This window comes from Sander vitreus, chromosome 17 (assembly GCF_031162955.1).
Source record: "Sander vitreus isolate 19-12246 chromosome 17, sanVit1, whole genome shotgun sequence".
Lineage (NCBI taxonomy): Eukaryota > Metazoa > Chordata > Actinopteri > Perciformes > Percidae > Sander > Sander vitreus.
This window is the reverse complement of record NC_135871.1, coordinates 4,914,412-4,942,241: the sequence shown is the minus strand read 5'-3', so window position 1 is coordinate 4,942,241 and position 27,830 is coordinate 4,914,412. Positions and strand designations below refer to the sequence as shown.

At 39.7% G+C, this 27,830-nt stretch overlaps 1 protein-coding gene across 7 annotated transcripts in view; it reads left to right on the top strand.

Annotated features, from left to right (window-relative positions):
- Positions 1–27,830, top strand: part of piezo1 (piezo type mechanosensitive ion channel component 1 (Er blood group)) — a 188,845-nt gene that overhangs the window by 78,344 nt on the left and 82,671 nt on the right. For 4 of the 7 annotated variants that reach the window (XM_078272473.1, XM_078272471.1, XM_078272470.1 and 1 more), the window contains exons 5-15: positions 4,223–4,472; positions 6,459–6,672; positions 18,249–18,420; positions 18,812–18,910; positions 19,138–19,210; positions 20,896–21,002; positions 21,156–21,235; positions 21,491–21,671; positions 23,137–23,242; positions 23,892–24,073; positions 27,312–27,460. In XM_078272473.1, coding sequence (XP_078128599.1) covers positions 4,223–4,472; positions 6,459–6,672; positions 18,249–18,420; positions 18,812–18,910; positions 19,138–19,210; positions 20,896–21,002; positions 21,156–21,235; positions 21,491–21,671; positions 23,137–23,242; positions 23,892–24,073; positions 27,312–27,460 — 1,613 coding nt within the window. Of the gene's footprint in view, positions 1–4,222; positions 4,473–6,458; positions 6,673–18,248; positions 18,421–18,792; positions 18,911–19,137; positions 19,211–20,895; positions 21,003–21,155; positions 21,236–21,490; positions 21,672–23,136; positions 23,243–23,891; positions 24,074–27,311; positions 27,461–27,830 lie in introns of those variants that run through there. The other 3 variants (XM_078272468.1, XM_078272469.1, XM_078272474.1) reach the window with 3 other exon arrangements.

Sequence of the window (27,830 nt, the reverse complement as noted above, 5' to 3'; positions counted from 1 at the left end):
TCATACCAGCCCAGAAAGTCACCGGGACGTGACATAAACAAAGGGATCAGGCCTGTGTTAAATTCCAAATCCTTTTTCACCAAACTCCTAGAGGAAGGAGAGGTCACAAAATGGCCGAAGGGAGGGGCTGCAGAAAGGTGTTCACACTTTCAAGAGCTCTGATTCTCCCCATTGGTTCAGCGGGACCATAAACACAGCATGGAGCCATGTCCGGTGGCCTGAGCTATAAAACTTTACGTCGCCCCCCACTTCTTTCTTGTCTTCCGTTTGCAACCCTGTTGCTAAAAGGATGCATGCAGGCATCTGCTTTAAATAGCTTCATCTTCCCGAAAAGTGAACTATTTCGGAGTTCTGGTGAGCACCATTGGACTCTGTGAAGCACGACCAGTGTTTCAAATCTGCGGAAGAGAACACCGTTTCTCTAGAAGTAAATCGGACAACAAGGACACCGTTGTTTCTTCAAAGTCGACTACGGATCACAAGTTTTGCCGCGCACTGCTGACAAGCGGCCGGATTGCGTTCTGTTTCCCCGTGGAAATCTATGGACAAAACCGAACAGACAACATACAGTAAGGCTTAGTGTTCTGGGCAGAGATTTAGAACATAGTATGTTTTATTAATGTTAGTGACTTGCTAATGCTGCAAATTTTGGTTACGACATTTAATGTGATTGATTAATAAGGTGCTACTGTTGCACGTTTTGGTCATTAATCTGATTGTGACCGCCGAGTCAATTGGGGGCCTAGCAACCACCCGGTTTAGTCACACCCCCTCCTCCTCACACACACACACACACACACACACACACACACTCACTCACTCACTCACTCACTCACAAGGTAAGTAGGCTCAAAGGTAGTTTAACTTGGAAATGCAAGTTCACCTGCTGCCTTGAAAATCGAAGTTCACTCAACTTGGAAAATTAAAGTTAATGAGGTTGATGTAACTACAGTGTTCTAGTTTTGTTAAAGTTGTTCTTTTAGTTGATTTAACTTTTTATTACTTGGTTTAACTTCATACTTTAAGTTAAAACAAATAATTTATTTTCTTTAATAATGCAAGAAACCTTCCTTGCCTAGTATAACAGACATACTTTCCTGCTTTATTACGACTCACAGTTTCAAGTTAAAACAACATAACCACATTTATAGCAGAGATAGCGTGGGTGTTTGGGTGCGGCCACCCCAGGGCCCCGTGCAAAATAGGGGCCCCTCTAAAGCCGCTGATCTTGCATCACTTGACACAAAAGGGCTGCTAGTGAAGTGACACGCCGCAGCTTAATGGCTGAAGGAAGTCTATTACTACTCAAAGTTTAACACTGCAATACTCCAGCTCTTCTTATCAAACGTAACAGCCACGGTTACGGTCATGCTTACAAATGTAAACCAGCACAACAATGACAATTACCAGGCAACAAAACACTACATTCTAAGCAGACATGTTTAATGAACGAAATTCATAAAGTTACATTTGTATTTCGAACAAACTGCAAACTTTTCAGCAAATTTTAACACAACTCTATTTACCGCCTTGCATCATGGGAATTGACCAGCCAATGAACCAATTGCACCTGACTGCAGTATGCAGATCGGGGTTGGGCTAAATGTGGGCGGAGCTAAACATTACTAAAACGTTACGTGATTTTTGAAAAGTACTTTCCATTTCAATTTGAGAAGAGTGAAATGCCAAATTCACAATTCACAAGCCGTTGACAGGTACTCCCTCCGCCGGTGGCACTAATGCTTTCTTGTTTGCCACAACACGTGTTATATTTTAGTTGAAATTTGAATAGTCTCTACGCTTTTTTTTCAACTGATAACTTAACTTACATACCCAAGTTCAATAAACACATACATATCTGACAAAAAATTTAAATAGTTGACCCAATGAATAAATGCAAATTTAACTTTCAAAAACTCATAAAGTTGAGTTCAAAATCCACAACTTGTATAAGCTCGTTCAGTTAAAAATAAGAAATAAGTGGACATAACTAAATGGGTCTGTACTTTTTTACAGTGCAGACACATGACTGCTACATGTCTGTTGTTTGTTGCTTTTGGTTGTAAAAAAGGTACATAGGTTTTGATGATTGAAGAATTGTTGATTGGCCATTGATAATTTTGAAGTTAAATAAATTCTATTATACTTTAAATAGCAGTTGTTGTGATTATTTGTGTATTTGTTGTAATAAGGGCTGGTTAAACAAGTCGGTGCTCAAATTCACCCTTCTTCTGTTCCTTTCAAAGATACCAGATAAATTAATCAAATTAATTAAGATCTGTATTTTAAAGAGAACACCACCTATGAGACTATTTCACAGCTCAAGTATTGGCCCCTGGTTCCAGGGTGGTGCCCCGTTTTGATTGTTTGTCAATTTGGTAAAGTTATTAATACACACATTCATAACTTTATTAATATTTATAAAACATCTTTGATAATTTGCCAATAATTGAATCTGTACCCATAGCTATTCCCAACATAATGCTCGCCTAGCTGCTAGCTTGGCACTCCCTAATGCTCTGCAACTGACAAGCTAGTAGTACTTACTGCACATGTGCATGTGAAATGCCTCACTCTGTAGCTAAAACAGAGAGCTCAACACACAGGGTGCAGCAATGTGCAGTACAACAAATGTATGGTGTTTTCTGAAAATTAAACCACATAAACCTATTCTGGTACACCCTCTAAATACAATTATGAACCTGAAAATGAGCATAATACGAGCACTTTAAATGCTGCAGCCTGTCTCTCTGACCCCATTTCCACCTGGTTATAAAATCTGATCCGATCATAGGACACATTATGCTGCCAAGTGGGAACACATGTACTTAGAGCTGTCCATCTTGTGATCAGATCACTCAGGACTGATTTTACAGTAAAACTAGGTTGAAATGTGGCCTCTGTCCCTCCCCTCCAGTCACATTTCTAATTCCCCAAACCAAACCTTTGCCCTTCTCTTTCCATCCACCAGATGTACAATGTGGAAGGAGAGACAGAAGCCCATTCACACAGCCTGTTCAAGGCAGGAATGTTGCGCCGTTATTCTGCCTCGCTGTTCTGTATAAAAAGTATGAATGGCGGGAGAGTCTTTCTAGCGTTAATCCGGCATCATAGGTAGTAACAGAGCTGAATCGACATCTGTGTAAAGAGACAGGCGGCATGGCGGGACCACACACACACACTAAACTCCGACGCTATTGTGCTACACGTAACTCCTCTTTTGCTTCCGGAATGCCAGCATGCTATCTTAAATCACACTTTGGTGCCGCATTAGGGAGGTATTGTTTGGTTAAGTGTAAATAACAAAGCTAGTGTAATGGCAGATCTTCTTTATGGCAGTATTGTGGAATCTCTGTGTAAAAGGGGCTTGAGTCTGGTCGGTAAGGGAGGTAAGCTGGTATAGAGAGGCCCAGGCCTTGAGGGATGGTGTCAGGATTGTCCCACTGTCTTTCAAATCAACAGTATAATTTAATAATTAAATAATTCAGGTCATTGGCCATGCCAGGACTTGACCATTATGATTCCTTTATTACAGTTTTTTTGATTGCTAGACGACAGTGGGCACAACTGGAGTAAAACTCTAACTACAGTCTGCACAGCAGCAGTTCATGTGGTCCAAACTCTAGTTCGTTTTTCATTGCTTGAACACAGTTTTCAAAACTCTACACACTTATCCCATGGCTTTAACAACAACCTGCACAACATTGTGGATTTACAGCACGTTGTTCAAATGCTAACACACTTGCTGTCAAAACTGTTAACCACACATTCAAAACAGTAGGCTACGGATTTCAGCCTGGTGCATTTCAAACACTGCTGACTGCAATGGTTTATTGTTTTAGACTTGTTAGTGAACACATACTGTATATAGGGAAAGTTCATGAAGCCTTTTTTGGAAATAAAGAAACACCAAATAAGAATGAAACAGTTATACATTGTACTGTTTGAAAGAAACAGTGAACAGGTAAAAGAGCAAAGATACCAATATGTCCAGGTAAGATGTCTGACGTTACATACACAGTTGTGAAAATTTGAAAAACACTTCCTTTACTATAGTAAGACTGCGCACTTACCGTTTTTCACAAAGTAATGGAAGTGTAAACAATGGGAACACCACAGTCATTTGTATTTATAGATAATGTAGGTACATTAATTGTAAATTAATGTGTGACTTTACTGTACTTAAAACTTTGACTTTATTTTTGTCCCTTTCCGACGTTAGCTTGAGGATGATTCAACAGAAAGAAACACAGATCATGAGGAGGAAGAGACTTCAGGAGATGAAGAAGAAGAAGAAGTAGAAAAAGAAGATGAAGATGAAGAAGAAGAAAGGTCATTACCTGGTGACCCTGATGAGGAGGTTTCCACAGCAACGAGAGCCAAGCAGCTGGCTGAGCGCCTGAAGGCCAAAGCCCGGAAAGTTCTGCGGGACCTGGGGAGAATCTTGGCAATCAGCCTGCTGGCTTTGGCTGGTAGGAATTGTGTAACATTAGCTTTCTTAGGTTTCCACACTTTTTTACAACACACTTAGAGAATCTGAAAAAAAGCTAGCAGAGTCCAGACATTGCCATATTTGGTGCTTAATTTAAAATTTGTGCCATCTTTCATAACAAGAGTTATCTCAAAACACTTTACAGATAGAGTAGGTCTAGACCACACTCTATAATGTACAAAGACCGAACAATTCCAGTAATTCCCCCAAACAAAATTCCCTTTTAGGCAGAAACCTCAAGTGGTGAGGAAAACTTCCTGTTAGGGAGAAACCTCAGACAGACCCAGGCTCTTGGTAGGCGGTGTCTGACAGTGATGGTTGGGGGTGTGATGAACAGTGACAATTATAGTCGTAATAAAGATAATGGAACTATGACTAGAAATACTCGTACTAGTTCATGGCATAGCAGGGAACTGCAGGGCATTACAGGGTGTAGCAGGGCATTGCAGGGCATAGCAGGACGTAGCAAGGCATAGCAGGACGTAGCAGGGCATAGCTGGGTGTAGCAGGGCATAGCAGGGCATAGCAGGGCGCGGAGCAGGACCACAGCTGCAACCATGATTTAGGTGCCACCCTAATCCAAGGAAAACTGCGGGGGGGGGGGCGAAAAAACATATATGGCTTGTCTAACTAGTTACAGTAGAAGCCTTACTAGTGATGCAGCAGCGTACTATTTATATGGAACTAAGCTTTTGGAGTTTTCCATCTTTACTCTCCTCCCTCGACTGTTTTTGACTGGCTACAAAACCTTTCTTTTTAGTAAACTCTGTGAACACAAACAATGTTGTCAATGCTTTCGTTAAGGTGTAGAGCCCCTGGTGATACTTCGAGCAAAGTTTCATGTTGTGTCGAGCCTTCTTAGTGTTTTAAAAGTAGCTATTTTGAGGCTAGCATAAAAGTGGCCCTAGCACTCCCATTCAAAAGGCCATTTGACCGAAAAACGAGAATACAGTAAATCGGAAAAAAAAGTGGCGATTCCGTCCTAAATATGCTTTTAAACGAAAGTTTGACTCTGGTACATTCACAAAAAGACCCTATGTTGCATTTTGGCGAGAGTTACGCTTTAACTAGTAGACATTTTGGACCACACTAGTTAAATAGTAACATCCAGAAACAGTCCAACTAGTGAACTAGAACGTTTTTTGACTTTTACTAGTTAACTAGTGGAAGAACCTGACTTTTGATATCAAGGATAAGGAATACATGCTCAAAGGGCTTGCCATAAAAGGCATTTAAATATTGCACAAATCCTAAAGAGTGCCTTGGATTGTTTTTTTTTAAGGATTTTAAATTTTTTTTTAATCAAGCCCAGTTTCCACCCATGCAGTGAGCCCTTCACAGGATGGACTTAATTCCAGGGATTACACTGGTTTGACTTGAATGGCTGTTGCTGAGTCGCGTGAGTGATGACGTTACACTATTGGTCGGAGTGAGTGTGATGCCATGAGTGTTTCACCATTGCTTTTCAAAATGAATCGGTGTGATTCATTTTGTCAGGCTTTTGCCTTTATCGGCCATCAATAAGCTGATTAACTTCTTTACTATGCGGTTGTTGATGTACAGTGTAGGTTTCAGTTTGTCCATGAGTAAATACTGCAGCTCATTAAGACATTTGAGGCTGTGGTTCATAATGTCATGTGGTAAAACCTTGTCTGTTTAACAAAGTAACATTGATGACACAATAATACTACAGATGACCAATCTAGAACACCAAGTTGTGAAAATAGCATAATTACATTATTGAATTCAGTAAATTAAGGAAGTTCTTAATAATCTTTTATCATTTTAACCACGTCCTGTGATATGCTACTTCAGTATAAACAGATACAGGGACCACTTCAGATAAACATTTAAATCCACATTGACCATACATTGTCCAGCCATATACTAGATCCAACCTAGTCCTGTTTAAATGACTGTGTGTATTTATTGTTTGTCTCTGACCTCTCCTCCTTTTACTTCCCAGGCATCACACTGCCCTCTGCCTTCTCAGCCATCTATTTCCTGCTTTTCATCGGCATGTGCACGTGGTGGGCGTGCCACCTTCCCATCAGTCACCTGGGTTTCAATGCACTGTGTGTGATGGTGGGCTTCTTCACTGCTGGCCATATGGTTTGCCTGTACTTGTACCAGAGTATGCTGGCCCAGGCCCTGTTCCCCCCACACAGTCTGTGGGCCAGGTAAGACTGTAGCACACTGTACATCAAACCATGAAAACTTCCAATTGATACGCTCATATGCTACATATGGTTAATTAGTTAAATAGTACCTTTCTTGAATTATAATATAACAAATATGTCACCTTGAAGCAACGCTTTAACAATGTCTTATAAAAATGTTTCCTTGTCACTCTGAATTTTAAAACAGTTGCATGTGGGTGTGACCAGCACATTTTTGCAATTTTGGTGACTAAAGGTGTTGGTACAAACCAATATCTTTATTGAGTTTTAACATAATCAATGTACATTCATATAAAAAATGTTTGACACTTAAGGAAAACATAAATGTAAAGGACAGAGACATACAAATACAAAAAATTAATAAATAAATTAATAAAAGTAACTAACTAAAAGCTTCTCATCACATCCTATTAGATTTGACACAGCTTATCAATCAGCCATTGGTACGTCATTTACACCATGTTCAAGAAAGAATAAGAAAGGATTCCAGATTTCCTCAAACCTCCTATATTTACATTTCACAATATAAGTTACCTTTTCCATAGACATACTTATTGCCATTTCTTTCAACCAGTTACCTATACTTGGTGCCTTTATGTTCTTCTATTGTAAAGCAATAAGACGCTTTGCTTGTAATAGACACGTCTATGAATGCATATTCCTTACTCTTCAGTGGCATGTTTAGAGGGTATAAATTTAATATAAATAATTTTGCAGAAATTGGTATATTGATATTCAGTATTTTATCTATCATGCATTTCACATCCTTCCAAAATTTAATTATATGTTCACATTCCCAAATGCAATGGTATAGAGCGCCTTTAAATGTGATACATTTAACACGTGTCCGGGATATTTTCATGATATTTGTGTAACGTGATGGGAGTTATGTAAGTTCGCATCAGCCATTTATATTGCAACAGTTTCAATCTGACATTTACTGTTTGGGTTTGAGCTTCCTTGCACGCCTCCATCCAATCATTCACATGGATGTCCTCTTTTAAATCCTTTTTCCATGCTTCAAGTTTGTTATCTGAGGAATCCGGTGACCCTGACACTATAATGTCATATAGTAGTGAAATTAAACCTCTACTATAACAATCTTTTACCACTTCCCTATCTAATATTGACAAAGATGGCATATCTAAAGAGTTATTTTGAGAAATGAAAATGAAGCCCCCCTCTATCATATGGTAAATACAGAAGTGAAAGGCGGAGTCTAGGACATCTGTTGTTCCATATGAAATTAGTAAATAGTTTATTTATTCTTAGAAAAATGTCTTTAGGAGGCACCAAAGGAATATTTTGAAATAGGTATAAGAGCTTGGGCAGAATATTCATATTCAAAATATTTATACGACCTATTAAGGATATGGGTAAAGATGTCCATCTTTCAATGGAATTAGAAATGTTTTCTAAAAGAGGGTCATCATTTACTGAAACAATATTCTCAAGGGTTGGTACAATCTTTATGCCCAGATATGTAAAGCAATCAGTTGTATTAAAAATGGATGCGCCATGGTTGGGCTGTTGTCCATCTCCCTCATTCAGTAACATAAGCATGCTTTTAGAATTATTGATCTTGTATCCAGAGATCTTTCCAAACGTACTAATGAGTTCTAGTAAAGCAGGGATAGAGTTACTAAGGTGTTTTAAAAACAGCAGGACATCATCTGCAAACAAGGCAATTTTATGTTCTACTTGACCAACAGTAATACCTGTTATGCCCATATGTTTCTTAACTGCAATTGCAAAAGGCTCAATGGAGATTGCAAAGAGGAGAGGAGAGAGAGGTGATCCCTGTTGGCAGCCTCTGGAAATGGTGAATGGTTTCGATACCATGTTATTCGTTAGCACCTCAGCTACAGGATTGTTATAAAGTAGCCTAACCCACTTGCAAAATCGTTCCCCAAAACCAAGGTTATTATAGTTTTGCATTTTTCATTAGTCTTTATTTTTATTGAGTTTTGAGTTTTTCTTTTCAAATTCAGTTTAGTTTTAATTAGTTTTTAAAGCGAGTTTGCTAGTTTAGTTTATTTTAAATTTTTTGAAAATGCTCAGTTTTAGTTTAGTTTTTATTAGTTTTAATGTTAGTTTTAGTCTTTTTGTAATATGGGTTATTTGTCAGGGGCAAGATTCAAAAAGGTCAGAAAAAGTATTATAACTCAACAAAAACTTCATACAATTTTAGAAATATGTATTCACAATGTATTCAACAATAACACCAGTACATACAATGTACATATGATGATGAGCACAGATATGTAAACAGTCTACACAAGACGCATGTGAACATGTGAAAGTGACTTGTTCTAGGAAAAAACCTAAATAGCCAACAGACTACCTTGTTTTTTTTATAATTAGTATTTTATTGAGTTTTGAACGCCACTGTTAGTCAACATCGTAGTCAACATTACAATTGACATCTTAACATATATCCCATAGTGATTATACATTTTTGAATAAAAAAATAAATAAAAGGATTAAGCCAAAAGAGGTAATAGAAATCAGATAGAAATAAAGAAATAAAATAAATAAATACAAATAAACAACAACAAAAAAACACAATGGATCAAATGTACAGTTTTACAATAAGCACCATGCTCTCATCTGGTAGCAATATATTGCACGTATTTTCCCCATTTCGCCATATATTTTTCCACCCTGTCATTGATGTTGAAAGAGATTTTTTTCGTATGATGCCACTTTTGCCAACTCCGTGCTCCACTCCTGGAAAGAGGGCTCACCTGGGTTCTTCCAGTTTTTCATTATTATTTGTTTTCCAACCATTATACTGGTCTGAATAAAGTCTGCAGCTCCACAGTTCGATTTCATTTCTGGATCATTTAAAACATACAGCCTCGGGCAGAACTCCTTAGCCAATAGTTCTGAATCATGGGACATTCCCAGAGCAGATGAAGGAGAGTCCCTTCCGAGCTGCAGCACTTCCAGCAGTCTGCATTATCCCTCAGCTTCAGCCTAAACAGCTGGATCGGAGTCCAATAAAAGCGATTAAGAATCTTAAACTGGATTAATCTAATTTTATTGTCTCTTGAAACCCTCTTAGTGTTTTCACAAATACAATCCCACTCTTTATGTGTGACATCAATGTTCAAATCTGCCGACCAAGTTAACATTGTTGCATAAGATATGGGAACTGTCTGTTGGAATAACATTGCATAAAAGATAGCAGCCTCATGCCCCAAACCCATTATTTTCATAGTCTGAGAGAGAGAGTTTGACTGCTGAGGTTCTATTCCTCTCCCTATAACAGTAACTAACGGGTGACGCATTTGTAAATACTTCCAGAAATTATTTCTGGGCAGATTGTATTCACCAGCCAACTTTATATTATCCCTCTCGTATAGGTTTGCTAGTGTAATAATTCCTTTTTCTACCCAATCTTTCCATAGAAGGGAATGTTTATTAATACGTAATTTTGGGTTATTCCAAATACAAGATTCAGAATTAAGATAGACATTGATATTAAAAGCTTTAGAAAACGTCTTCCACACATTACAGAGGTTGGATATGATAGGGTAAGATTTTAATTCGGAGAGTATATTGCTAGACAGAGCATTTATAAGGGGTAAGTGGGGAGAACAATCTCCGTTCAATCTCAAACCAGGGAGGGGCTCTCTCAGGTGGCAGTGTCCACTGAGCTATATGTCTCAGGCAGAAGGCATACAGGGCTAATTTGGGGAGGCCCATACCACCCTTATTGATTGGCACCTGAAGCCTTTCTAATTTTATCCTTGCACATTTACCATTCCATAAGAACTTTTTGCAAATTTGGTCGAACCTTTTAAAGTACTTTTGGGGTATTGCAATAGGAAGACATTGAAGCAAATAATTCAACCTCGGGATACAGTTCATCTTCAGGACACTGACCTTTCCCCATAATGATAAGAATAGTGGTGACCATCTATCTATCTATTGAAATGTTATTAAAAAGTAGGGTCCAAATTCTTTTCGATTATTTTATCAATTTGGTGAGGGAAGAGAATGCCAAGATATTTTATGCCTTCAGTAGGCCACTGAAACAGCCCCGCCTGAAATAAAGTTTTTGGGCAGTATGAAGTCAGTGGAAGGGCCTCTGACTTAGACCAGTTGACTTTATACACTGATATCTTGGAGAACGACTCAGTAACATCCAATAATGCTGGGACAGATCTGGCTGGGTCCGAGGCAAGCCACAAAATGTCGTCCGCGTAAAGCAGAAGTTTATGTGTAGACTCATTAATTTTGACTCCCTGAATATTCTGTTTCTTGCGAATAGCTGCCGCAAGAGGCTCAAGAGCTGGACAGAAAAGCCCTGCCGATAGTGCCTCTACGAATTGTGAAATAAGAGGAAATCAGACCATTTGTTCTCACTGCTGTTTAATTTGTTGAGAAATGACATTATCTCTTTGTCTGTGGCAGTGTTTTCAGATGTATAAAGATTTATATAAAATTTCTTGAAAACATAATTTATTTCCCTAGATTTTCCAGGCTTCCATCCCCAGTCGTCACTGTTGCTACCGAAGATTTGGACTCTTTTTGTTTAATGTACCTAGCCAAAAATTTCCCTGCTTTATCCCCCAATTCAAAAATAGTATGCCTGTCCCTGAACAAAAGAGATTCAGTTTTTTGGGATATTATAATATTATTATTATAATAATAATATTATTATTAGATTCAGATATGTTCCTTTCTAATTTAGCTTCAGTGTTCTTAATTCTCCTTTCTAGATCTGCGAGTTTAGCAGTATTGACTTTCTTCTTATGAGAAGAATATTGAATAATATATCCCCTTAATGGCCTCCCAGGCCACTATGGCAGAGGGAGCTGTGGAGACATTGGTCTCCAAATATAGCCTAATCTGGGCTCGAAGATCTTCCTTAAATCCCACATCTTGTAATAAAGATGAATTAAAACGCCACATCTGTGATCTTTCTGTTTCCTGATATGGGGTCATTTGCAGTGGTGGAATGTAACAAAGTACAAATACTTTGTTACTGTACTTAACATTTTTCATGTATCTGTACTTTACTGAAGTACAATCAATAGTGCATACTTTTGACTTTTACTTCGTTACTTCAATAGCATTTATTGGCCAGGCGCGTGCCGCTTCCGGTACTACCGTTGCTCCTGTTACTGCTGCTGCTCCTGATACTCTGCTTGGTCATATGTGAAGCATCCGTTCACATAGGGTTAATATACAACCCGTATATTTATCTTAAAAACACTCCCGGTCCTCCTCAGCTGTGAAGCCACGTACTTGTTGTCCAAGCCTGTGTGTTCTTGCTAAATAAATGTGTGCAGCATTCACTGTCCCGTGGGAAATAATACAAAGTCGAGCTTCATGCAGATCACCCTGATAGTGTAATGGCAAAATTACATTTAAGCATGATTCTCTATATTTTTCTGTTTTATTTCTTTTTTGTGTTTCTCTCACAAATGTTGAAGGGAGCTTATCTCATTCCCACGTGAAGACTTTGAATCTCTCTCACAATATGTGGAGCCAGGAAGTCTGGAGCTGAATGCGTACGGCCTTTGTGTGAACCGATAAAGGTACAAGGTCACTGTAAAGTATCTCCCTTTTCTGTACAGTTGCTCCCTTGCCAGTCCAAGATGTACGGGGTATGTGACCTAGGGTGATAGTGGGGCGAAAGCGATGGGACGCATAGGCTTCAGGGTGTCACTTATGATTTAGATTGTGTGCTGACTTATAGATATGCCTATAACAAAATGCAAAGTCATTTTTAGACCAGACCATGTGTGGCTATCACTCCCTCCTTCAGTTTGTGTATATAAGCTCAGTGATTCTGTTCACTCATTTGAAGAGACTTTTCACACTTGTGCCTCCTGTGAACTGGTGTGCTTCCTTGTAAACTTGCAAGTATATAATAAAACGACTGTCTTTATTTGTTTCACAATTCTATTTTCTTCCAAACCTCTAACAGCTGCTGCTCACGAAAACTTCCACCACAATAGATAACCAGAATTGTAAGTCAGAATGTAAACTGGGCCACAGATGGTAAGCACAATTAAATTAACCTAAAACTAACTTAATTAAAATGCCACAGCCCATACTGTTTTTTTTAATTATTACAATATAGACATTAAGAGAATAAATCGTTATGCAAGTACTTTTACTTTTAATACTTAAAGTACATTTAAAATCAGGTACTTTTTACTTTTACTTAAGTAGGATTTTCATTGTTGTACTTTTACTTTTACTAAAGTAAATATATCTCTGGTTATTTGTACTTTTACTTAAATACTGAGATTCAGTACTTCCTCCACCACTGGTCATTTGTAGTCTGACCATGGCATGGTCTGTTAACAGAATGCTATCAATTAAACAGGATAGTGTGGCAGGCAGCAAGGAGCTAGTAATTAGAAAAAAAATCTATTCTTGAATAGACTTTGTGGGCTCCTGAGTAAAAAGTATAATCCCTGTCCGTTGGGTGGTTCAGCCTCCACACATCTGTTAGATCCATAGATGAACACATTCATTAACATTAACAAGCAAAACAGAGTTAGGCATTCTACTTAATGTTGGTTTACTTCTATCAAGGATTTGATCTAAGACAATATTGAAGTCTCCTCCCAGAATTATGGATACTGTCCAATATCATGCAACTTACTTTCTAAGTCTAAGAAAAAATTAGGGTGATCAACATTGGGTGCATATATATTGGCCAGTATCAGAGTATGTCCTTGTATCTCTGCTAGTATTATAATTATTCTGCCCTCCTCATCTTTAACCTCCCTCCTGAGCCTGAACTGTAAGCCTTTGTTAATTAATATAGCTACTCCTCGACTTTTAGATGACCCAGCACTAAAGGACGTCATGATTGCGATGTTCTGTTTCCTGTTTTATTTTGAAGTCTGTCTTGTTTCCCTTGTCCTATCTAGTCTTTTGTTTTCCCGCCATTTGTTTCACCTGTTGTGTCACCTGTTTCTTGTTAGTCCTTGTTAACCTGTGTATTTAGTATCTGTGTTGTCTTTGTTTTGTGTGGGAGCATTACGTTTCTGTTGCGTGTCATTCTGTTTGCCGTGTATTCTGTTGCTGTGTGTTCTGTGAGTGTGTTCGTGTCTGGAGTCTACCTTTCGTCTCTGAGTTCTGGTTTTTGAGATCCTGTTCTGTTTGTTGTGTGTTGTTGATGTTTTTGCCTGTTGCTTTCTGGACACTTTTGGTATGTACTTCATTTTTGTTTAATAAATCATCTAAACTGAATTTGGGTCCAAGCCATTCCTGACAGACCGTGACAGGACACTTGTCCTACACAGTCCCTGCATAATTTAACTGATTCCTGGGGACAACAATGTGTTCCTGCAAGAATACTACATCTTGTTTTTTAGTTTTCAGATGCCCCAGTATGTTCTTCCTTTTAATTGGACAGCCCAGGCCATTCACATTCCAGGCTGAATAACATAATGTCCTCCCACTGCTAGTCATAAGCAATCTTAATGTATTTTACTGTAGAATAAGTGGCCATTCTATTATGATATAAGATCCATGGTGCAATGTAAATTATACACATTGACAAGAAAAAAACAAGAAAAAAAACATAATACCAACCAGTAGTGATATCAACAAACCGCAGACTGCAGGCCAGTCTGGCACAAAGAACAACTGAACCAGGAACATTGTTGAAATAAAACAAAAAAGTAAATCTCTTAGGTCCATGACTTATAGAACAAGGGCAGCCTAAAAGCCCACTGCCCTGAGTATCGTATACAAAATTGTGTTCAGATATTAGGTTAAGGAAAACATAGGGATTTCTATACAAAAATAGAAATTGTTGGCAACACAGGCCCCGGCTATGAAAAATATAAACTCAAATGTCTGCTTCAAAATGATTTGTGACGTGCAGAGCCGGTAATTTGAAATGATCTGTCCATGCCCAAAAACAGAACAGAGGTCTGCAAATTTGCATATACACATCCCCTATCTCACATACCGTTACTTTGTACTGTGGTTTCCAAAGCATATCCAGAGCGCGCCTGGAAGTAATGATGCGCTGACACAGTGCCAGACATGTATCTCAGCGCATCTCGATGTACTCCATTGCTTTTTCCGGGTCATCAAACACCGTGGACTCTGTCCACTGATGAAAATCTTCAGAAGTGCAGGGTAGAGCATGCCAAATTTAATCTTGTGCTCATGGAGTGTTTTCTTGCAGCGTGAGAATGCTTCTCGCTTCCTTTGCGTCTCCCTCGAATAATCCAGGAAAATCATAACTTGTTTGCCGTTCCACGTCAGGCGTTTCTTTTCCCGTGCTGCTTCCAGGATGGCTTGGCAATCTTTGCATCGTAGCAAGCGTGCCACAATCGTTCGACCATGATTCTTGTCCCCCACTTCCAGCCGTGTCCCGATCCTGTGAACGCGGTCCATCTCGATTCCCCCCGGGGTTGGATCAATGTCAAGGGTCGCTGAGATAAACTCGTTCAGGAACGCAGTAACATTGCTCTTTTCAGCCCCCTCCGGTATCCCAACGAATCTGAGGTTGTTGCGTCGGGATCTGTCTTCAGCTGTGGCCAGCCTGTCTGTCAGTAGTTAGGTATGTCCTCTTTAGTGGCTGCCGCCGGTCTTGCGTTCATGTTAGCTTGCTTGTCTTCTAGCTGACTCACTCCATCTTCTACTTCCGTAATGCGAGAAATGAGGGAGGAGAGCTTTGTATCCACGGAGCTCAGAGACCGACGAATTTCTTTCAGATATTTCTTCTAATATCTTGCTCATCATCCCGTGACTCTGAGCCATATCAGGCTGGTCGGGCTCTGTTGCAGTGCTAGCTGTGGGATCTTTCCTAGCTGCTACTCCCTTCGTGCACATGTTGAGCTGAGTCTGTGCAGCTGAGCGAAGTTTTCTTTGTTCAGTGTTACAGCCAGAAGACGAACTGTTGCCTTCTTCTGACATTTTGAGTTCCACGTAAAATGTAGAAGAAAAATGCCTATATCTGAACGTATTTTAGGCTATATTAAGGATATTAACCCAAAAGACAGCAGGAGCACACGTTTCAAGCTTCCATCGCTTATCCCTGCGTCACGTGAGTTCTCTCCTTTACCTTGTTAAGGTAAGCTAGGTTAGCCTCCTTGTGCGCGCTTCTCAAATGTACTTTCAAATTCGTGGGATTTTTACCTTTTTAATAAATCATCCACATATTTTACCACCTTCCACTGCAAGGCAATTGCTTTTATCTGACACAGTCATAATAAAATAGGTCTCTGCCGCTTTCTTCCGACTTTCGGTACCGCCATGATGCCAGGCAAGGAGGCGAGGGGCACGGACTATGTTCGGTTTCTGGGTTCCAAATCGGAAACTAATATGTCTATGGCATAGACTGAAATGTCAACTTGGAAAGATATAACGTTATTTGCTCTATGAAAGACATTGACAAAGACGAACACTAAGGACATTTACTCAATAATTTTATTTTATTTTAGTTAGTTTTGCAAACAGATAATGCAGTTTTAGTTAGTTATCGTTTTTTTGTAATGCCTCGTTTTTATTTTTATTTCAGTTTACGACAATGTTTTTTCCCACCTAGTTTTCGTTATTTCATTCGTTTTCGTTAACAATTATAACCTTCCCCAAAACCAAACCTTGTCAGTAGTTCAAATAAATAGGGCCATTCTACCCTATCAAAGGGTCCCTGAGAGGAAAAAAAACGCTCACCTCCGTGAAGCACCTAAAGTTAAAAAATACATATTCCCAACACCTCAAATACATTGCCCCAAATGGGATGTCAACGGTAGTACAGAACAGGCAGCTGATGTATGTTATGTGTGCTGCTGCTAGCATACCAGCGCTGCCGGTTAGGTTGGGTAAACTATAATAAAGGCTATTTAATCCATTTAAACTTTGCAGTCCAGTACTTTACAAGATGGTAGGCTCCACAAGATTATAAGCAGTTATGAGTCAGGAACAAATCAACAACAAGCTGATAATTAATTAATCGTTAATAAGTAGTTGATTGAAGATGAGCGTAGAAAATAATTTCCCTTATTCAGTGTGTTTCAGGCAGTCTTTTGCAATGTGTTCATCGTGAGTTCTTGCTAGGTCTCTCTGTCAGTTTACCCAGTGTGTGTGTGTGTGTGTGTGTGTGTGTGTGTGTGTGTGTGTGTGTGTGTCTGTGTCTGCGCAGTCCAAGCTTGTGTACATTGTATCATGAGAATAGCAGAAGGAAGTCTAACATGCACAATAAGTGGTATATCAACTGTAACAGTGAGTCTTACTAAACTCTCAGAAGCCAATCTGATGAGTCCTGACACCCCCAAATGATATCTTTGGTATTATTTGGCATACTGGTATAGTTTGTTTTAGTATGTAGGGTACAGAAATATTAGTTTATATGTAGTTCTGAAATCAATGCATTCCTGTGGGCATGTTAGGTCCTTGCTCTTGTTTGAGAACACCCACTAATCAAAATGTGAGTCTCCATTTGACTGCTGACTTAAAAAAGGACGGTATATTAGGGCAGTGATTCCCAACTAGGGGTACTTTTACCCAGGGGGTAATTCGGCTGTTGCTACTAGTTAGTAATCAAGCACAGAAGTTTAAACAGGTAGCCAAAAATAAATACTAAAGCTAAATAGTTGAAACAACTTAAAGTATTGCATAAGTGGCTGAAATAGTTTGCTAAAAGCACTTACTAAACAGTTGAAATAGTAAGCTAAAAGCACTGACTAAACAGTTGAAATAGTTAGCTAAAAGTACTGACTAAAGAGTTAAAATAGATAGCTTAAAGCGCTGACTAAACAGTTGAAATAGTTAGCTAAAAGTACTGACTAAAGAGTTGAAATAGTTAGCTAAAAGTACTGACTAAACAGTTAAAATAGTTAGCTAAAAGCACTGACTAAACAGTTGAAATAGCTAGCCAAAAGTAATGGATAAATTGATGAAACCTTCAGCTTTACTCCAAGTAGTAGTAGTAGTGGTTGTAGTAGTACCTTATTTTTCTTATGCAACAGTTATTTTGTATTTATTGTTTATTTCATATTAATGTTTAATATGTTTTGTTTTTGTTTATGTATGCACCATTCACCAAGGCAAATTCCACGTAAGTGTAACTTATTGTGGCAATAAACCCTTTTCTGATGTGTAATGAGTAGTAGTAATAGTAGTATGATTGTTGACCATACCAACCCAAATATTGACAGGTCAACAAGTAGGCCTATGAAAAAAATAGCTATACATTTGGAACATACATTGGGACTTGAGTGAGTTAGTGAGAATTAGTGAGTTCCTCTGACAGGATGGTGAGGGTACCTCAGACTAAAAAAGGTTTTGAACCACTGTATTAGGGTTTCCTGTAGACATGTTTTGTGACTGTGCCATCCCAAACTCTTCCTGCAGATCATTGCTATGGAATGTAGATTATATTTGGCTGTCTATTACTGATTGACTTTTTCACACTTCCATTAATCTCACCTAATCCTAATGTTCCCGTTCTCCCACATACCTCTGGTCACAACATGATTAATAAGCATTTGTTCAACATGTCATTGACTAACTGCCTCCTGTTGTCTTTATCCCCAAACCCTCTCTCTTCCTCTATGTTTGTCTTCCTTTCTGTTCATATCTAGACTCTTTGGCCTGAAGGACATCATCATACCAGGAAACTGCTCCTCACCCTATGACCTTAACCTTAATGCTGACCATGATTGGCCAGTTTATGTCAACCCAGGAATACTGTTCCTCCTCTACATTACCGTAGCAACTGTTCTCAAGACAGGATGTCATGGAACACCTAACCAGGTATCTGCTACTTCTTCTTCATTGGTACCGACAAGAAAAAAAACTGTTGGCATTGAATGTTTGGATAGATTTGTAATAGTATAATAGGTAAAATAGCACAGATGTAAGGCAACATGCTGGGAGCTGTCAATCCAAATGCAGTTTTCTGCTGAGACCACTGTTGTTGCTATTTTGGCTTACAATGATGCAGAGCAGTGCAGGAGCTAGGAGGCACAAGTGCATTTAAAATGAAAAATGAAGAAGTGCATTTAATAGCTGTAGTGACAGTAGAACAATCCATTACTTTGCAACCAATACATTTGTTTGCATTATGATTGAAGCATTTTTGTCTTCTAAAAAAAAAAGTCAATTTGGGTATGTGTTTCTTCTCAGATGCTGTATTTTTGTTCAGCAGGTTAAGGAGCAGCAGCAAGACAAAACAGAAGAGGAGGAGATGGTGGAGTTAAGGCCATGGAATAAACAGAAAGATAACTATGAAGATGACACACAGGTAAATATTAATTTCTCTGTTTAGTTTAGTAAATACATTTTTTAGAACCTACAGTGAAAGTATGAATACATTGCATCATATTCATCATATCAAGAGGTGTATCTTGTGGAATGAAATGATACAGTAAGATCAAGTCCCATTCTTAGATAAAACTGTATTCACATATCCACTATGTACAGTTGTGTATCTTGAAGTGTTTTCTGTGTATGCGTGCTCTTCTGTTTCAGCTCATGCTCATGTCTATGGGCACAGAAAGCAGCAGGGGAGGAACTATGGCTGGAGAAAGTCAGCCTGATCTGGGTATCAAATGCTCCATATTTCTCAGACATCACATATGTAACTAAAACACTGTGTGTCATTACAATATTACAACAGCAGAGATGTTCACAAGTCATTTTTTGGAAGTCCAAGTCGAGTCTCAAGTCTTTGAGGGGCAAGTTCAAGTCAAGTCTCAAGTCTTTTGCAACGAGTCCAAGTCAAGTCTCTGGCCATCTGATCTGTCCCTAACACTGTATTGTTAAATCTTATGAATTCAAAGCATGTCCTGTAGTTACCATCCATACAGTATCAAAATCAGTTGTAGGATAACTTTATGGGGTCTAATTAACACATCCCTCTAGCCCTCAGACCTGGCGAAATATTAACCTAAGTCTGTCACATCATATGGATACAACTATAAAGATACAGCTTGCTTGTTCTCAGCATTGGCACAACACTTTGCAATGGTTAGCTTGTTACCTGTGACGATATATGCTAAATGTAACGTCTCTTTCACTCAAAAACATGTCTAATGTCAAAGTGGAAATCAAGAGAATAGTGGCAGCGCCACACCAGTTACAGAACAACAGGCATCTCAGTGTCAGTCCAAATTACGCATAATAAGCAGTTTGAACTCACTGATGTAATGCCATTTATTTTTTCAAAGTGTTAGTACGCTCAGTGAAACAGAGTCCAGCGCGAGGGAGATCCGACTCGGAGGAGGAGAGGTTAGTGAGGCAAGCGTCTCCACGGCAGGTGACAGTGCGCGCGGATCCGCTGCGCCACGCATGGATGAAATAATGAAATAGTAAATAGGACTACATTAACAGAAATATGTGCAGAATTAAGACAGTCAAGACGGCCCAGTGTTTGGTGGACCGGGTACACCTTGTTTACTTAATAGCCTACAAATCATCCACAGGATCAATTACGCATCACATGAGTTTGCCCACCCGACACAGCATTTGTTCCTGGGGAGATGGATCCGTGCGTCCTGCCTCCTGCGTGCCATGGATGTTTGAGCCTCAGCAACTACTAACTATAAAGATACAATTTGCCTGTTCCCAGCATTAGCACAACACTTTGCGATGGTTAGCTTGTTACCTGTGACGATATATGCTAAATGTAACGTCTCTTTCACATTAGCAAGTGACTGACCTATCTGGGTGCGTTTTGAGATGTCTGATGACGTTCTTGGTGCCACACACCTTGCATGTAGCTGTTTGCTTACTGCCACTATTTACAAAGTTATTGAAAGCAAAACTAATGACAAAAGGCACAACTCCAGGAGGAGTCGCCATCGTCAATGCATTTTTTTATATGTGAGTGCGCGCACATAAGGCATAGCGCATGCGTTACGTTGTCCATTATGGCAAAGGGCAGGGGACATGCAACTCGCCATACATTTCCCCAACATATATGCGCCAATAAAAGAAAATAGAAATACATGAATACATTTAGATTTAAAAAGCAATAATTGCATGAAAACAGGTTGTTGACGAGTCTCAAAGCTTGAGTCCGAGTCAAGTCTCAAGTCTTTTGGGTCGAGTCACAAGTCAAGTCTGAAGTCAGCTCAGTGCGACTTAAGTGTGACTCGAGTACCAGTCTCAGACTCGAGTCCCCATCTCTGTACAACAGTGGACAATCTGTTCAGGAGAAATTCCTAAGTTGGTTTGTTGTTATTCTATGTCATGTTCTGCTTACTGAGATAATGTTGTTTTTGCCAGGTGTAAGTGGCGCCCCTAGTGGCCCCCAACAAAGTGAAAGCCCCTTTTTCCTGCTGGGAAAGATGGTCATGCAGCAGAGCTATGTCTGTGCTCTCATAGCCATGATGGTAACTATTAGAAGAAACCATGATTTTATACATTTATAAAATGACATAGGACCAATGCATGTATAATGTATACTGTGAACCTATACAGCAAAACAAAACAGCATCACAAATATGGATTTCTACATTTTTATGTGCTGTTTCCATGTTACTCAGGTTTGGAGCATCATGTACCACAGCTGGCTGACCTTTGTGCTGCTGCTGTGGGCGTGTCTCATCTGGATCCTGCGTGCCAGGTACCTATAGCATTGACAGAACTAATCAGAACCGATAAAGAACCTGATTATCTTTACATCTTGCAGTTTTAATTGATTCCTACAGATATGGCTTATGTTGGGTCAGTGTTTGGTCTGGTTAAACTAAACAAATCTTAAGGTTTAAAGTGATTTTAACATAGGTATGTAAAACACATGCTAAATTATGACTGAACCGACACTAATGTGTTGTTTCAGGGTTTAGACCTGATTTCAGCAGGCTGTCTCTTTTTGCAGACGGCATGCGGCCACACTGTGCTCTCCATTCATCCTGCTTTATGGCCTGGCTCTGTGCTGTCTGCAGTACGTCTGGGCCATGGAGCTTCAGACTGAACTGCCCACCACTGTGGGCACCATGAGCCTCAGACAACTGGGCCTGGACAGAGCCCAGTACCCCTGTCTAAGACTGGGAGCCAAGGTAAGATAAGAGAATACATACTGGGTGACTTGATGATGATGAAGTTAAAGTTGAGACCTATTATGAGATTCAGTACGATTTTCATCACTGACTCCTGGCTCTAGAAAGAATAAATATAGTAGGGCTCATCTCTCCATTCTCAAAGCACTATGAGGCATGAGCTCAAATAATGGACGTACCATCTGTGACCCATTGGTATGTGGACTGCCGTTTTGAAGCACCTTGAGTTTGACAATATGGGCGTCACCATCTTGTTTTTTTGCAACCAGATATGACAATTTTTGACGAGAGGGTGGAGCTGGTGAGGATGATGCGGCCAGGCCAGTGTTATTTATGGTCGCAATGGCTCTGCGCCAAGCTAAACACTATAGAGGGAAAGTTGCCGATTCTTAACTCTTCTGAAGCGAGTCATCCGGTGGAGATTTACTGGCTGGTAAACACAGACCTCCGGGTACTGCTGCCATTCACCTGCATGTACGGCAGTACATGGAAAATCTGCAAAATTTCCCTTAAGTTACCAGCTAATGCTAGCGATAGCTAGCCCGATTGGTTTGCATAACACTAAACAAGACCTTTTTAGGCAACCAAATGTTCTATTTAACTTTGATGAAATGAAAAACAAAGTAAGAGGGTCAAAGTTTAAGATTAAAACATGGAAAACACCCAAAATGGCTATTTTAATGTACACAGTGCCAAGGTTAGCATTGCTAAGCCTCTGTCATGATTGACAGGTTGGCGTATTGCCACGTCCCTAAAGCACTTCCTGCTTTATCATCATTTTTAAAATAAATGGGACCATAATTTACAAAATGAACATTATGCTGTATTGAAGACCTGAACGTAGCGATTGAGACAATAAACGCATTATGAAAATCTTTACTGAGGTAATAAATCAAGTAAGAAGTAGGGTTATTTTCCCAGACATCTATAGATACCAACTTCTTTTTGCAACCAGTGGAGTCGCCCCCTGCTGGAAATTAGATAGAATGCAGATTTAAGGCACTTCCACATTGGCTTCACTTTTCAGTCCACACGGTGTCAGTCCGGAAGCTTCGTCCATTATTTTTTACTGTCTATGATTAGTACAGCATGTGTCTTGTTGACAAAATATGAGTTCAACTCCTGGCTGTGTCAGATCACATGTCCCTTCACACAGCACCAGCGCTGGAGCTGATAAACTCTCCTTCCTGACATTTGCCTGTTTAACCAATGTTTTCTTATATATATCACACTTGCTGGGAGAATGCAGTACCAAAAGTATGCTCTCCTATTAACGATATTCCAAGTTCAGCAACAGTAAACACTAATGCGCTCTATTCTTTAACATGTACAAAACTTTACTTTATTTAAATCAAATCAGCGGTGGCTGGGCTCTTTTTCAGAAACCCAGTGAAATTCCTGTTCTCCATGTTTTTTTCTGTGTTTTTCCATCCCTTTGTTATATATATTATCTGTCTCTCTCCAGCTCCTGTTTACTTTAACCTTCTGGCTGTTAGTACGTCAGTCAGTGAAAGAAAACTTCAGCAGGAAAAGGAAAATGGCCACGCCACTACAGGAGGTCACTACCGGAGGTCAGATATCTTTTACACACACACACGCCCGCACACACACACACACACACACACACACACACACACACACATACACACACACACACACACGGTATCTCTGCAAAATAGTCTCAGAAAGGAACTTCTTTTGATGGAACATTTGCACCACACAAACAAAACGCCACATACAATAATAAATGAAGTTACTGTAACTCTTCACACAAAGCAGACCTGCCTTATTGCACGATTCAAATTTTCTTCAAAATGTGCCATTTTAGCGTGTAGCTTTTTGTTGGTTCCCGGAGCGAAGGCATTTTGAGAACGGCATCACACAGAGAAGCGCAGGGACATCACGTACTGGATGTCAGCAATTATCCTGGAAATGTACTTCAGTTGATCCAGGCTACCATAGGATTAACCCATTTTTACAACTCTGTAGCCTTTTTTCTAGAGCCCCCGTCAGATTAAATTGCCAACTTTGTACACAAACACAAACTTTGTGATGAAATATAGTTCCAGTCTGCAGAGTGTGACATGTTTGTCTATGCCCTTATAGTCCTTCTTATCATGTACATTGTCTTCCTGATGACTTTGTTTACATTTTACCATCAACATCTAACCCCTCTTCCTCACCTCCTCTCCTCCCTATCTATCCTTTTATCCTTGTCAGAAGAGGGCGCTGGTAATGAATCTGTGCTGAAGGTTCTAGGAGGTATGGTGATGAGCAGTTATGCCAAATACTGGATCTACGTGTGTGGAGGGATGTTCATCATGGTCTCCTTTGCTGGAAAACTCGTTGGATACAAAATCATCTACATGCTGCTGTTCCTGCTCTGCCTCTGTCTCTATCAGGTAGGAGCATGCCTGGTTCAGGTTCAGGTTCATTTAGATATCTCATCAGATACTTTTTTAAACATACAGTAATTCTCTCTTCAGAATAATGTTTTAGTGGAACCTCAGTATTGTGCCACGTTTTTCTTCTTTGCGTTAGTTGGTTTGTAGTCTCACATTGCCAGACCTACTGTATCTCCACAGCACTCTAGAGTAAAGTCTGGCTCCACCACAGATACATTCTGGGATAGGAGAAAAAACACTCTGGGTTGTTTGCATTTCTTTAAACCAAGCACAATCTTCTTGGGCGACGCTAAGTTCCGGACACTCCGCGATGGTGGCTCTGCAAAATCTCTCAGAAAGGAACTTGTTTTGGTGGAACATTTGCACCCCACAAAAGAAAACGCCACATATAATAATAAATTAAGTTAACTGTTCACACAATACAGCAGTGTGAGCTATGTAGCAGCTGGATACATGGTTAAACGTTATTTGCTCTTACCAGTGTATTCTCCGAGTGTACTTTGTCCACAGCAATCCCACCAATCGTTCCCAAAACGTCCCAGTTAGAGAGTAAATGCCCTAAACATATTCGGTAACACTTAATATTGTATTATGTAATAATGGTACATAAATTATCATGAATTCATGCATGACTTCATGCATGAAAAAGCATGAATTCACTCATGTAGTACTTCATCCCTATCAGTAATGTACAAGGATTAATAGTATCTGATGCATGACCTAATGCAGGAACAATACGTTAATGCATCAATTAAGGTATTTGAATCATCATGATTTCTGACTTATTAATGATGTTCATCTTCATAGGTAAATCTGTAGTTACAATAGTTATGATATACACTGAATGAATAATATATGATTTATCAATGTTAAAGATGGACCAGGTCAGCACTTTATTTGAAGGGCCACAAACATGATGAAGTAATGAAGAAGTCATGTTTAGTTAATCATGATTACAACACTACAATTCTTCAGAATATATGTACACTGCTGTGCCTGGTCAGTTTTTTTAAGACGACATAAAGATCATTAATAAATCAGAAATTGTGATGATTGGGAGATCACGTGACCAGCAGCCGCAATTGTTGCAGAAAACTAGGGCTCTCGTACCCACCTCCGCATTTCATTGAATAACCAGGTATATTCCTTTTTCTTCGACGCCAAATCGTTTTATCTGCTATCACAGTGACTCAGTGAACTCCCAGCAAGTGCGAGAAAACAGATCCTGTTGCTACAATACTAAAATAAAGCTACATACTCGGACACAAAAATCTACAAACATGGCAGCGGCTAATAGAGCGGTGGCTAACATGCTGACTAAGAACTGATGCTAGCGCATTCCTGACCATGGAGGACTTGATTGCTCAGGTCTTGGAAAAGCAACTAAGTGTGCTTGAATCAGTGGTTTACAACTCAATAAAGGGAGCGCTAACGGAAATTAATGCTTCGCTGCAACACATCATGGCAGAGCTAGAGACAGAGGTAACTACGGTGCGTGATCTGATGCACCCTGACTGCGGCGCATTCACGACCCAGCGGCATCGGGAACTTGAAGAAGCACAACACGAGATACATGCTAGAGCACCCTGGACCTGCTCATCCACCGGGCCACCCTGAGAGTGACCCACGGAGGGAGAGATTTTGCCTTCACAGCAGCCACAGATGCGGACGTTTTCTGTCGGTAGCTGGATGTGGAGGACGACGGGTCATCAACACGGTCCGCTCCACCCCGGGGCCTGTTGCCGACAACGAAGCCAGAGGACGGCGGAGAGGCTTCGCGTCTGGTGCTGGAGCCGGCGGGGCCGAGGCTGGCGGACCCAGCTGCTGCGGACTAGCGTTGTCTGGGCTACCGTGCTAAATTTGTCTCGAGGACACTGTATGCAAGTTTTGGAGCCAAGCTTTAAAGGAACATTTAACCAGACTGAAAAAACATGATGGATGCTGACCATCCAGTTTATAATCTGTTTATTACTCTAACCAGGGTGGTGTGTTTTTCACATAGCTTACTTCAGAATTTGATAGCTGGTTGAGACCTAGTTGTAGGGATTTTGTAACACCGTTCATGTTTAGTATAAGAAGTTCACTTATACTGGGGGCAAAAAAGTATTTAGTCAGCCACCAATTGTGCAAGTTCTCCCACTTAATAAGATGAGAGAGGCCTGTAATTTTCATCATAGGTACACTTCAACTATGAGAGACAAAATGAGAAAAGAAAATGGGTTGGGTTGCAGGAGGACTCATACAACTTTGAGTAGAAGGATTGAAAAGTGGCGCTGATATCCTTAGGATTTGTTGAGATACCTCGGTCTGTGTGGATAGTAGCTCTGGATTCGCTTTGTTTTAATTGTTTTTTAAATTAAAATAGTAATTTTGCCATACTCTATGAATTATGAAATCAGCTCTCCTTCTTAGCAGATCATTCAGCTCTGTTTGACTTGTGACTAGAAGAGTATGAGTAGATTTAGAAAAACAAGTCTTAAGAGACTGCTCTAACGATTTACAGCGTTCTTCCAACTCCGCAATCTTTGCCTCTCTTTTCCTCTTCAAGTTGACCGCGAAGGAGGATGTGAAATCTCTAATAAATCCTTTAGTTGCCTGCAGGGTCAGAAACTAAGTCAGTATTAATTGATATAAATTCAGCCAGATTGGTTCTAAATTCTGCATCAAAATCAGGAATTTAGCTTATTTGATCGGCCCGTTTAGCCCCCTGATGTTAACTGAAAGGATTGAAAGCTCAGCCATCTTCAAAATTTACATGCATACATGTGTCGAGTACCCTACCGGAATTCGCTGATAAATTTCTAGCAAAGGGTGAACTGTTAGCTCTGAGCAAAGTGTGGTAAAAACATAAAAAATAAATCGCCAAACCCTCTGAGACCGCAGATCCCAACTCCTATCTGCAAGATACGTGGCCACATCAAACACAGCTCGCGCAAACTCCAGCCCACAATTACCCCTCCTGTCTAAAGTCACAGGTACGTTGAAACAGGTACAGTGGGGCAAAAAAGTATTTAGTCAGCCACCAATTGTGCAAGTTCTCCCACTTAAAAAGATGAAAGAGGCCTTAATTTTCATCATAGGTACTGACTACTTGGTTTGTGACTAAAAGTTGGATTGTGACAATTACACACCCAGGCGCCTTCCTGAAACTGTATTTATTTGCACATTCATATTTAAAAAATAAATGTTATTTCCAAAAATCTCTTGTATTGAGTGTCTTGTTCCTATTTCCCAGGTGTACTACTCTCTGTGGAGGCGTCTGTTGAAGCTCTTCTGGTGGCTTGTTGTGGCCTACACTATGCTGGTGCTGATCTCCATCTACACTTACCAGTTTGAAGACTTCCCTGGATACTGGAGAAACTTTACTGGTTTTACAGAAGAACAGTACGTTCTTTTACAAAAGATTGAGCCTGTCTTGTGTCTTCCTTTACCATGCTGAAACGTCTCTGTGTCTCTTTCAGCTGGTTCTGCTGTCATTCTTTTTAATTTTTATATTAAATAGAAAGTTATATAATATTTAAACATTACCCATGTCTAAAGGATTATTTTAACTGCTCATAGCACATACCCCAAACAACCTAAGCATAACTACAAAGCAAATGGAGGTAATTAGGCTTGTTGACCAAGGTTATTATAGTTATTGTTTTATTTTTATTTTTGACTTTTGGATTACATTTTAGTTAAGCTTTAGTTAGTTTCAGAGTGTGTTAGCTAGTTTTTGTTTAGTTTCAGTTTTTCAGAAAGATTTAGTTTC